Raw genomic sequence first — 12,958 nt, forward strand, 5'->3', positions numbered from 1 at the left:
AATTCTGAGGGTCACCTGGCTGTTAGGGAGATTAGTGTTGTAGCAGAACCTGGATAGACAGATGTCCCCTCTTTCTCATGCTGTAGAATGCTGAGAATGGAAGCATGGTGGAGGCAGCAGTTAGCCAGCTCTGAACTTTCTTTGGGGTCAAAAGAAATGTAGCTGTCCTCTTCAGAGTAGCTTAGCTATGTTGAACACTAAGCCCCATCTTCCTTATGGGAATTGCAGAGCCGAGTCTGGGGAGCTGAGCTGTGTCTGGACTCTAGGGCTACCTCACACCTTCCAGGAGACTGCATGAGGATGGCTGGTAAAGAATGAGAAGTGTTGCTTTGCTATTAGTTATGCAGGAGAGCTTTCCCTTCCCCTGTAAGGGAGGGGGATATCCCTGAGCCTTCTGGTGGGGTGGGTTTGGGAGCCCTAGTTGCAGCGATCCTTTTGCTGAGTGGGAGCTCATGTTCCTAAGTCTTGGCATCAAACACTGCCTTCTGATAGCTTGCTAGAGCCTTTGAAATTGTGTGAGGACGAAATAGGTTTTTGTGGTTCATAGTAGCTGAAGAAGGGGAGTAGGCTAAGGATCTGAGGTGTGGAAACCTGGTTGCCCATCTGCCAGCTCCCCCTATTTCCTCAACATTAGGGATGCAAGATGGGCTGTCACAGACCTGATGCTGCCCTTGCCACAACTAAGGAAAAATCCTAGAATACAGTCCTCTTTCAATCCGTCTGCGCGCGCTCGCTCGCGCTCTCTCTCTCTCTCTGATCCCTCTACAATGGGGAGTGACAACCTGGCTACAGCTGCAGAGGAGACACCTTTGCTCTCTGGTGTTCTCACAGGGGCTTCCCCTCTTCATGCTGCTTACATGTGAGTTCAGTATCTTTGCCTGCAGAAGAAGAAAAGATGGGGTGAGAGTGAGGCATTTTTCGGCGTGAAATCGTCCTCGTTCATTCTCCAAATTGCGACATAGGCTAATGAAACACTTCTGGGAGATGTGGGATGCTGGAGTTTTTTACCTATGATTTGTGTGCAGTAGTTCTCAGCCAGTGTCAGGATGCCCATTGTGCCGAGTATCTCAGTTTTAACTGAGCTCCGTCTGTTGGACTTCTCATCAAACTACTGTGAGGGGATCCAGACACAAAGTCCCCATATGCCTTAAGCCAGGGGTTCTCAACCTTTTTCTTTCTGAGGCTCCTCCCCCCAGCATGCTATAAAAACTCCAGGGGCCGTCGGGGGGCCTCTGCGTTCCTGGCTTCAGCCACAGGAGGGGCTTGAAGCTTTAGCCATGCAGGGCTTCTGGACTTCAGCCACCAGGCAGGAGAGAGCTGGGGCTTCAGCTGCCTGGGGTGCGGTTCTGCCCTGCAGGGGCATCAGGACTTTAGACTGGGAGCTTCAATCCTGCTCCTTGGCTTTACCCCTGCAAGGGGCATCTGGGCTCAGAGCCCCCCACGGCTCTGCTCCAGTTTCAGCCCCACGGGGTGTTGGGCCTTGGGGTCCCCACACTTCAGCTGCAGGGCCCTGTGGCCCCCTGTAACCAGCATGCGGCCCCCCAGGGGCCTCAGATTCCTGGTTGACAACTGCTGCTTTAAGCATCAAGAGTCTGAATGGAGTCCAGACCCTGCCCATAACTGATCTCTAGGCACATTCATGCGATGTGGGTCATCTGCCTAGTACTTCCCCTGACAATTGAGACTTCTTAGTCCAGCTCTCCAGCCCCTGGGACCAGTGCTAACCCCCCAGATATTCCCATATCTTAAATTCCAGCTGTGAGAATGGTCTAGATTTACAGTTCACCTCTTCCGGATAGTGTGATAGGTATAGCATATAACACACACAGATGTGACACTGGATTTTAAAACACCATTGCTCTTTACTTAGAGAGAGAGAGTGCACAAGAGTGTATAGATCCTTTAGAAAACAAACACCTGATCACAATGCCCCCTGTTCTAGCTCACTCTTCTCTTGCAGAACTGTGTAGAAGCATTTGTGGTACTGTCTCCTTGGTCCAGTGCATGCCCTGTAAAAGTAAAAGGGATCAATCTTGTTCCTGTTAGGCACACGTGCCCCATCCTCTCTATAAGTGTAAGACCAGCATATAAATCAGCAACAGCAATGTTCAAAAACACATAAGACATGGTTCCTGCCCCAGAGAACTTAGTATCTTAATAGATAAGACAAAGGGTGGGGAAAGGGATGCAATACAAGCAGAACAATCAGGGTGCTGACTAGCAAGTGTCTTCTTAGTTTCACTTATATATAGCAGTGAAGGAAAGAAGGGATGGGACATTGAGGGGGTGGGGGGAAGGATGGGAAAACAGGGAAAAAAGAGTGGGAGATAATGATGGGGAGAGAGAAGCATGGAAAGTGAAGTTGGTAGCTAAGGTACTGTGAAGGGCAGGAGGAGAGAATGGAAGAAACAACCAGGCAGCAGGGGAAAGGATGTCCAGTCTAAACCAAAGCCATTCTCTAGTTCTTGGCTTAGGGGGTGGAAGGTTGCAGACCAGCAGTTGCTATTGACCCACTCATCTTTTCCATCTAGCTGCTTGGCTGTCCCTCAGGTTTTGTTGTACACTGGGAACTACAGGGTCCTCACTCTGGCCTAGACTGTCTTTTGGAAGAATGTGCTTATCCTATCCATGAGATTTTTTTTCTTGTTCAAAAGCCTTAAATGTTCACACTCTCAACCTCTTCCTCCTTCCCTCTCCCCTGCCACAGCCTTCCCAGCCTGGGAAACAAGAAACCCTGATGCAGATCAGCCTAACTTTCTTGGGCTGGACCAACTGATTGATTCTGTGCTGTTTTGCTTCCCACTCAACGTCTGGCTACAGGGCCCAGAAGAACATGCAGGCAACATTCACAATTTGTGCTGCTGTTTCCTTCTCCTCCAAGTCCCCCCAGTAGCTTACTATAGCAAGCTGCAGGAGCTCTTGAACAGCTGCCTGCAAAGGCGGATCTTGTCAAACAGTCCTGCTCCCCAGGCATGAATGTCAGGTAGGCGACAAAACGCTGGGGCCAGAATTCAAGGAGAGCAGCATGGTACAGTAATTCTGTTGCTCTCATTCCACGCATTAGGGAACTGATCAATTCTAAAACCATGGAAATCCTTCTCCTGTGCCAATCCCATGTTCTGCAATATTTTAAAAAAATGTGCATAAGTTGCACTGATGTTAACTCTCTCAAACACTTAGTACTGTTCCAGGAAATTGTCTTGGTGCCAACTTATTTCAGTCATATTTGTGTACCATCTTTCTTGTAAGTTGTGTCCCAAAATGAGAGGATGTGCTGTATAGAATGAAATAAAATCAGTCTTGGAATGGGAAGCTGGCTTTAGTCTGACCTATTAGAGAGGAGTGCATCTAGCACATGTAATACATTCTGAGTGAGAGAGCATTTTAGAGGATAGGGCGAGAGGCTTTTTTTAACAGTGATTTACAAAGTGTGGAGCATCAGTAAAGTGAAGTTACTGGGAGGCTGTCAAAGTGGCAGGAGCTGCAGAGAAAAAGGATCTTGCACCCACCTGGGGATTATGTGGGAGTACGGAGGGAAAGCTAGTGCTAGATGGGTAGATGGAGAGGTTCTGATGGTAAAAAGAATGGAGATCCATGTGGCAGACTAGGCCAAGACATGGAGCAAGGAGGGTGAATTTTTTGTTTTAAACAGGATCCTGGAAACAAAGTGTAGTTAGTGGAAGTGTTGGAAGATGGGATGATTTGGTTGTGTTGCTTTATGCCTCTGCGTGTGAAAATGTAGATAATTCTGCACATGCTAGGGTCTGGACAGCTAGGTCTTGGGGAGGCATGTGTGTCTAATTCTTCCTCTCTTCGACTTTTGTTTGCTGTTCCTGCCTGTGCTCCTCCATTTCTCATCCTTCTTTCTCCAGGTTTTCTTGGGACTAGTTTTCTGGACTCCCCCAGAGCTGGTAGTATCTTTAACTCCCATTCTAGGGAAGCCAGACTCCCATCTGAGAGGGTATCTGAGCTAGAGGGATCAGTAAGCCTCAGATGAGTCAGCTGGCAGGAGTGCCCCAACAGAGGCTCAAATTGGGCATTTTCTGGGCTCCCTGGGGCATTGTGTATGAAAGAGACACCATTTGTGTTTTCAGAGCTGTATGGTTTTGATGTCCTGATTGATGCTACTCTCAAGCCCTGGCTACTGGAGGTGAACTTATCCCCATCCCTGGCCTGGTAAGTAATTCCCAGCTTCAAGAAATGGAAGGGCTGGGACCTCAATACCAATGGTGGAATCTCTGACCACACTAAGTGCAGCACACCAAGTGCATGCCCTGGGCGGGCATGGCTGAGTGAAATCCATGGTATATTGTTCCATTATTAATGGGCTTTGTCATAAATATAAAGGGAAGGGTAAACCCCTTTAAAATCTCTCCTGGCCAGAGGAAAAATCCTCTCACCTGTAAAGGGTTAAGAAGCTAAAGGTAACCTCGCTGGCACCTGACCAAAATGACCAATGAGGAGACAAGATACTTTCAAAAGCTGGGAGGAGGGAGAAAAACAAAGGGTCTGTGTCTGTCGGTATGCTACTTTTGCCGGGGATAGAACAGGAATGGAGTCTTAGAACTTTTAGTAAGTAATCTAGCTAGGTATGTGTTAGATTATGATTTCTTTAAATGGCTGAGAAAAGAACTGTGCTGAATAGAATGACTATTCCTGTCTGTGTGTCTTTTTTGTAACTGAAGGTTTTGCTTAGAGGGATTCTCTATGTTTTGAATCTAATTACCCTGTAAGGTATCTACCATCTTGATTTTACAGGGGTGATTCCTTTACTTCTATTTACTTCTATTTCTATTAAAAGTCTTCTTGTAAGAAAACTGAATGCTTTTTCATTGTTCTCAGATCCAAGGGTTTGGGTCTGTGGTCACCTATGCAGATTGGTGAGGATTTTTACCAAACCTTTCCCAGGAAGTGGGGTGCAAGAGTTGGGAGGATTTTGGGGGGAAAGATGTGTCCAAACTACGTTTCCCAGTAAACCCAGTTAGAGTTTGGTGGTGGCAGTGGATATTCCAAGGGCAAAGGATAAAATTAATTTGTACCTTGGGGAAGTTTTAACCTAAGCTGGTAAAAGTAAGCTTCGGAGGTTTTCATGCAGGTCCCCACATCTGTATCCTAGAGTTCAGAGTGGGGGGAGGAACCTTGACAGACTTACAGAGTGGATCTCCTTTGCTGTTCCTTTTCATATTGACCTGGGTGCAGCAGGCATTCTGAAGGAGTCCAGTTGGGGTTCTGTTTGCTTTCTGACTATTTCTTTGTTATTATTGCTAATAATGTATCTCATAACCTAAGGTCCTATTTGACTACTCATTTTTCTTCTCCTCTCACACAAGTTGTCTCCAGATCCACAATGCATCAGAGATATGTCCCTTCCTGTCCACACAGCTATGAACTGTTGTCCATACAGTTTCTTATCTGTTACTGGAACATCCTCCTTTCTAGCCTCCCCAATACCCATTTTGCCCATGTCTTAAGTCCATTCAGATTGTGGCCACTGAAATTGTTTTTCTGATCCATTCCATACATACATACATGCCTGCATACCTGTCCTAGTATTATTGCATACCCTCCTCTCTCCTTCTGCTTTGCCACTGATGCCAGCCTCTGTACCCCTTTCATCTTCCACAGAACTGCAGAGCATAGTCTCCTTATGGTCCAACAGTAAAGAACTCTTGGCTGCCAGGGCCTCAGGGGCTTAGCCTGTCTTTCACTCCAGATGATTTTCAGTTAAGCTGTGTACATACATGCTTTGTATTTCCCCTTCTATCTGACCGCTGCAGGGTCCATTTACTTTCTCTGATCATTTGTTCACTGCTCCTTAGCATCCATTGATCTGTCATTTTATATGGATGGGTGGTTACTGCTTAACATTAGTATTGCAATAACACCCATTCTGCTATGTGTTGTAGAGATACATGGAAAGCCGGTCTCTTCCCAAGAAGAGCTAACAGCCCTCCCCAAATGATGCCCAAAGGGAATGTGGGAGAGGATTATAATGGAACAGATACGGTGTTTAGAGGCAGACATAATTCATTGACTGTTTTTGTGATACAAAGATAATCAACTAGACTTTCCCCATATCTTCCATTCTATTTGTGCTCTGAGAACTGATCCACTGGGAATATGATGAAAGGGAATCTGTGTTGGACATTGATGCTTTCCATGAATTGCCAAATAACTGACTCCTCCTGTCTCTTGTTGCATATGGGGACAGTGATGCTCCTTTGGACCTGAAGATCAAAGCTAGCATGATTTCGGACATGTTTACCCTTGTAGGTGAGTGCAATAGAAACTTAACATGCCTCTTTACTACATGTTAAGGTGCAGTTTTGTGTGGTGTATTGTATTAGGCTTGGGTAGATGTGTCAGGTTTTGGGGTTTGTGTCTGTATTATAATGGATGGGGGTGTTGAGTTAAGAAGAGTGGGTGCATTGAGTTATGGGGATGGTGTGTATCTTGAGTTGCATGGATGGAATTGTAGGTGGGTGGATATGATGTATTGGATAGTTATACTATGAGGGTATGTGGGTACATGTTCTGGATTGTCAGATGTATTTGGACAGGAGGTGAGTTAGTGTGTTGGATTGTAGAACAAGATGGTATGTGGAGATGTGTTGTGATGAGTGTTCAGTGGTGGGTCAGGGTGTAATAAGTTGTGGGAATGGTGGTGAATGTATTAGATGTGAAGGGGACCAGAAGAGATGCTACCCAGTGGACCGCTGTTGTGCAGGCTGAGTAATTCGTTCTCTTAAATGTGTTGAAATCTCTGGTTTGGTTTGTGAAGCTGTCTGTTTCCTTGACTCCCCAAAATGAGTGACTGAATTTTACAGCCTACTCAGGGAGTTAGAGAAACGAAAAAATGTTTGTAGGGTTGAGTGCTCCAAAGTGAAGGCAGTGTTAGTAAATTGTGATTAGGCTGTACAAATGTGGAATTGTGGGTGTGAAAAACTGCATGATTGTAATGTGTAGCAGTGTTTAGCTAGCAGAGCACCCTACGGCTAATATTTTACATTACTCATTGAGAGGTGTTGGTTTGGTTTTTGGTGTCTTACTTTTTGGGCCCAAAAAGAGGTAGAAAAATGTCACCAATACAGCATGCTTAGCCACTGAATGCAAGAGGGCACTCGTCTGTGTTCTTTAGCAACCCTTCTTTTTAAATGCTGGCTTTTTAAAGGCATCCTTTCTGGTTCTCAGCCAGAAATATTATGCCATTGGGGGAAGAGGGGAGGACTTGAGAGTTAAATAAAACGAGACATACTGAGGAAAAAAGACTTCTTGGGCCTTGTTCGGGGAAACACACACCCCTGGGTTCATGGTTGATAAAACTGTTGGTAGGAACGTTAGGTTGTGTTTCAGGGGCTGGCCAACTCTCCCAGAAATTAAAGGTGGTCTAGGGAATAGTGTCCCTATAGGTGCTCCACTTCAGGTGTGCATGCATCCCACACACCTTCAACTGGAAATGTTGATTAGCAGCATCGGTTCGACCCATGCATGTGCCCTACACACCCTCATGCCCCAAACCAATGCTATGTAGGGGTTCATGCATGAATTGCCCTCAGTTTCTTCTTAACTGTCTCAGCCTGAGATGGAGCTTTAACATGTCTGCCTTGAATGTGCTTCAACTAAAAATTTGTTTTTCCTCCTATTAGTGAGTTTAGTTTTTAGATAGTTTGCTAGTTAGTTTAGTAGTTGAGAGGATTAGTTTCTGTTCCCGTCCCCTCCCTCTGGGAAGGTTTGTCTGTCTTGAGAAAGGCATGGCCAGCTCACCAGGGTTCAAATGTTGCCTCACTTGCTGGGAGGCCATTTTGATTAGCAACAACCACTCCAAATGCTTTTGCTGCGTTGGAGATTTGCACGTCCCTCAGAAGCATAACTTCTGTCAGATCCTTAAATTCAAAGCAAGCAAGAACCGGGAAATTAAGTTGAGGCTACTAATGATAGAGTTTTCCCTTTGCCCTGCTTCAGAGCCAGATCAGGAAACACCCCCTTCCGCCAGTACACCAGTCTCTGGGAAGATCCAGCGCCCCTTTGATATTGGTTCAGCTTTCCCCCCAAAAGGGGAAGACTCCAGAGACTTCTTTGAAGGATTCCAGGAAGAGGAGCTTCAACTTCCTTCTTAAGGAGCCTGTTCCTAAAAGACTTCTGTCTCCCAGTTGTTCAACTGTTTCAAAAACTTCAGCTTCTTGGCTTAGTACTGCAAAGGCAAAGGACTCTTTTGGTAGCAGCAGGGCTGGATAGCCCTGAATCTCTTCCAAGAGCAAACACTGCTCTGACCAAGCGTCAGTACTGTTCAGACAAGAGGGCAAGGAGAACCATTCCTCCAGGCCAGTATTGATGGACGCACAGCTTTACTGTCAGCACCTTCCCCGATGGGTTCCTCTGTACTGAGCAAGCCTAAGTGTCTAACTCCATTGGCACTCACCTCGGAGCACTCTAAATCTTCAGTACCATCTATCTCTACAGACACAAACACCATCATATTGGTACTGTCTCTCCATTTGGTACCACAAACATTTTGGTACTTGAAGAATGATTTATCAGTGTCAGGTGAACAGGAGTCTCCAGTGCTCATGGGAACTGAGTGCCTCTTGTAATCAAGACCCATTTAGTCAACGGACTCCTATCTTCAATACTGCCTGATTCACCACCTTTTACCGCTGGGGTCCTCCACTGGATGATGTTGAGGATGATGATGGAGACCTTTTCAGTCTCTTTTCTCTGAGTGCAGGGCTGTCCTATCTGTCTGCATAGGAACCCACTCTTCGACACTCTCAGAGAGGAATTTTTGGAAAGACATCATGGGTGGTGGGAACTGCCTTGAATGCCACCCCTCTCCTATATGGACCCCCTCAGTGACCATAATGGGACCCCTGGGTAGCATACTGATGACAATTTCCCAAGGTATTGAGTCTTGCTCACTGGGACAAGAGAGAGACATTTACCTCTACCTCAGCCCATTCCTCAACAGGAGGAGACATTCAGAGAACAGGAAGCTAGGGCAGACGAGAAGGGTACCCCTCAAATCACCATCTCCTTGTCTCCGGATGACGTGGTTATGCCTCCATCACCATCTGTGGCTGATGATAGCCAGCAATTTCAGGACCTCATAAAACGGGTGGCGGACGCTCTCCCGATACCACTTGAAGAGGTCAAAGAATTACAACACAAGTTGATGGACATTCTGCAGTCAGCAACACCAACCAGATTTTCACTACCTATCAATGAGGCACTTTTGGGTCTGGTGAAGATGGTTTGGTGGACTCCAGCAACAGTACCATCTTGCCAATGGGCAGATAAAAATAAAAAGTATATCCCCACCAAGGACTCCAAATTTTTATTCTCCCACCCCCAACCCAATTCTGATGTGGTGAATGAGTGGGGAAAACACCACCATACCAAATCAATCCTGTATGACAGACCAGAACCACCTGGAAATCCTACTCATCTGTGACCCTGCAATTTCAGATTGAGAATTACTGGGCTTTCATGGCAAAATATTATTACACAAACTACAGGAAATTTACTGCTTTTATTGAGCACCTTCCACTAGACCAAGGAGAGTGATTTCAGACCATCACTGCTAAGGGACAATTACTGGTCAAGACACCCTTCAAGAGTCCTGAGATGTGGTAGACGCCATGGCACATTCCATATCTATATGGTGGTAGTTATGCGCAGGGCATCCTGGGTCCAACTGTCCAGCTTTCCCTGAGAAGTCCAGAGAATTGTAGAGGCCCTCCCCTTCGATGGTCTGAAGTTTGTTTTCAGAAAACACAGAAGTCCCTGAACACTTTGAAAGACTCCAGAGCCAAATTACGATCTCTGAGTGTATACCCCTATGAACAAAAGAAAACCTAGTAGGTCACAAAGCACCCAGAGATACTGGCCAATCCAATTTTGTGGTTCCAAAGACACATTGGGCCCACCAGGAAGAAATATAGATTAGAGGAAAAGAATTATTCATCTGTGTTGCCCAAGTACTCAGCCAGAATCAAAACACCAATTTGATGGGTTGGTCAAGGGTTTGAATCATCCCCATCTTTAGTTCACATCTGCAACAATTTGCCCACCTCCCCCATTTGGACCCTGATTTACCCATTTTCAACATGCATGGGAACAGATTATCACAGAAAAATGGGTCTTGGAGATTGTAACATTGGGCTACACCATTCCCTTTTCCTCCCTCCCTCCTTTCCACCCCCCCCCACCCATCCCTTTTCAGGGACCCCTGTCACAAGTTCTTAGTGAGACAGGAGATAAACTCACTTCTTCATTTAGGAGTGATAGAGCCTGTTCATGCTCAAAATAAGGGAAAGGGTTTCTCCTCAAGCTACTTTTCCTATACTAAAGAAAATTGGAGAGTGGAGACTGATTTTAGATTTAAGGCTACTAAACAAATTCGTAAAGTCTCAGAAGTTCAGGATGGTAACTCTGACGGCTATAATTCCTTCACTAAATTCAGGGGGTTGGTTTTCAGCCATCGATTTACAAGACACTTATTTATTTCCATAAAGTGATACATCCATCTCACAGAGGATACCTGTTTTTGATTTAGGCCAGGATAATTTTCAATACTAGATGCTCCTCATCAGCTCCAAGAGTGTTTTTCAAAAGTATTTGCAGTGGCCACTTAGCTTTGTTGAGAGGCAATTTTAGTATTTCTGTACCTCGATGATTGGTCGTTTCAAGGATTGGTCTTACAAAGCAGTGCAGTCAGCCATGCAGAGTTCCATTTTGGTGTTCCTGGAATTGGGTCTTCAACTCCATGTAAAAAAATCCACGTTGACCTCGGTACAGAAAATACAGTTTATAGGGGTATCCTTTGATTCATTGAGGTCCAGGGCCTACCTTCATATGGACAGATTCATAATGTTCGGTCTAGCCAAGATTGTTTGAGCACCTTAAAATATCAGTGAGAAACTGCCTCCAACTCCTAGGTCACATGGCAGCTTGTACTTTTACAAAAGATTATGCAAGGTTGTGCCTTCATTCTTCAAGGGATAGCTCAGAGCAGTCTAGTTACCAAAGAGATGCAGCTTAGACAAACAGGTTTCAGTTCCCTGCCAGTTGAAAGATTCCCTAGACTGGTAGAAAGATCATCAGAATATTGGTGCAGGCATTCCTTTTTTCCAACTGATTCTAATGGTCACTATAATGATGGAAGTAGCCTTTTGGGATGAGGAGCTCATCTCGATGCTCATACAATCCAGGGCAGATGGTTGCCTCAAGAAACCAGTTTCCACATCACCTGTTGGAACTCAGGGCAGTCAGAATTGCCTGTCCTTATTTTCTGCCTCTCATCAGAGTCATGATGGACAATGTGGGCTGCATGTTTTATGTAATCCAGTAAGGAGGAGGGAGATTTGTCTTCCCCCTGCCCCCCACAGATGCCGAAGCAGTAATGTTGAGGTACTAGTGCATGAGCCATTGCATACGCATTTCAGCAATCTACCTCCCTGGTATTCAAAACACTATGGTTGATGCTCTCAGCAGGTGCTTCTTCCAGGCCTACAAATGGGAGTTGGACTCTCAGACCCTCCAAGGCATATTTCAGACTTGGAGTTTTCCAGAAGTGGACTTCTTTGCCACCTCTATAAACTGAGCATGATTAATAGAATCCGACGGGATAAAGCCAGGTTATTCTAAGATTCCCAATGTGGTTGAGACAAGCTTGGCGTTCTTACCTTTAACTTGTCCCTCTGTCCAGTGATCAAGCTTCTGATCGTCCCTCATTTCCTCTCCCAAGACTTCGGTCAATTGCTTCGTCGCAGCCTAGGAGTTTTCTGTTTTGGGGCATGGCTCCTCAATGGTTTGTGGGACTAGAGTCTGCCTGTTCTGTGGAGGTACAACAGGTGTTGTTAAAAAGTAGTAAATGGTCTACCCAAAATACTCACCTTCAAATAGATTTAGCCAGTGGTGTGAACTCCAGTGACTTGCACCCACATCTTCCTCATTCTTGATTATCTTAGATTACCTGCTGGAACCTAAGAAAACAGGATTATCAACCAGATTGGTCCAGGTTCACTTGGCCACCATAACAGCCTTTCATTTCTCAGTGTTCACTCACCCAAAACTTTTGATGAAAGTCAGAGTTATTGGGAACCTTTTCCCTCAAATGAAAGACCCTAATCTGACTTGGGATCGCAATATAGTTCTTAAATGTCTCAACAAGACCTTCATTTGAACCAATGGCAACTGGTTCCTTTCTTCACCTGCCTATGAAAATGGTATTTTTTGATAGCCATCACGTCAGCCTGAAGAGTTGGAGAAACTGGGGCCTTAATGACAGGCCATCCTTTCATGGTATTCTTCAAAGACCAGGTTTCCTTATGTTCACACCCTAATTCCTACCTAAGGTGTCATTTGAGTTGCATCTTAGTCAATACATTCATTTTACCGAGTTTTCCCCCAAAACCACATAATTCTCAGCTGGAGGCTTCCTTTCATACTTTGCATCTTAGGAAAACATTGGCCTTCTATCTGGATAGGGCCAAAAAATGTCAGATGTCTCCTGGACTACTTACTTCCATTTAAGCCAGATCTAAAAGATCTACAATCTCCATCCAGTAGGCTATTGAGGTGGATCTCTCGGTGTATTTTTGCATGTTATGGTGCAGCTAGCATTCAACCTAAAATTCAAGGGTGTTAGTGCACTTTACAAAGTTGCAGTCAGCATCCTTTGCATTACTTACAGATGTTCCAGTATCTGAGATTTGCAGAATTGCTATGTGGTCTTCAGTACATAGCTTCTCCAAACATTAGGCCTTGGTCCGTGCCTTTACATCTGATGTAGCAGCTGGCAATGTGGTTTTGTCTTCAGTGCTGGACATGACTCTGGAGCTCCCTCCTCCCTGTGGGGATACTGCTCTGGAATCACCTGAAGTGGAGTACCCATAGGGTTACTTCTCGAAGGAGGAGTGCAGTATCTGGTTCTTTGAGGTGTATCCCCTTACTGATGTTC

General features: G+C 45.4%; 1 protein-coding gene across 1 annotated transcript in view; it reads left to right on the plus strand.

The window, feature by feature from the left end:
* The window catches only part of TTLL5 (tubulin tyrosine ligase like 5), a 207,789-nt gene that overhangs the window by 46,463 nt on the left and 148,368 nt on the right, over positions 1-12,958 (plus strand). The window contains exons 13-14 of the mRNA XM_077819170.1: positions 4,095-4,176; positions 6,212-6,273. Coding sequence (XP_077675296.1) covers positions 4,095-4,176; positions 6,212-6,273 — 144 coding nt within the window. The remainder of the gene's footprint in view (positions 1-4,094; positions 4,177-6,211; positions 6,274-12,958) is intronic.

This window comes from Eretmochelys imbricata, chromosome 6 (assembly GCF_965152235.1).
Source record: "Eretmochelys imbricata isolate rEreImb1 chromosome 6, rEreImb1.hap1, whole genome shotgun sequence".
Classification (NCBI taxonomy): domain Eukaryota; kingdom Metazoa; phylum Chordata; order Testudines; family Cheloniidae; genus Eretmochelys; species Eretmochelys imbricata.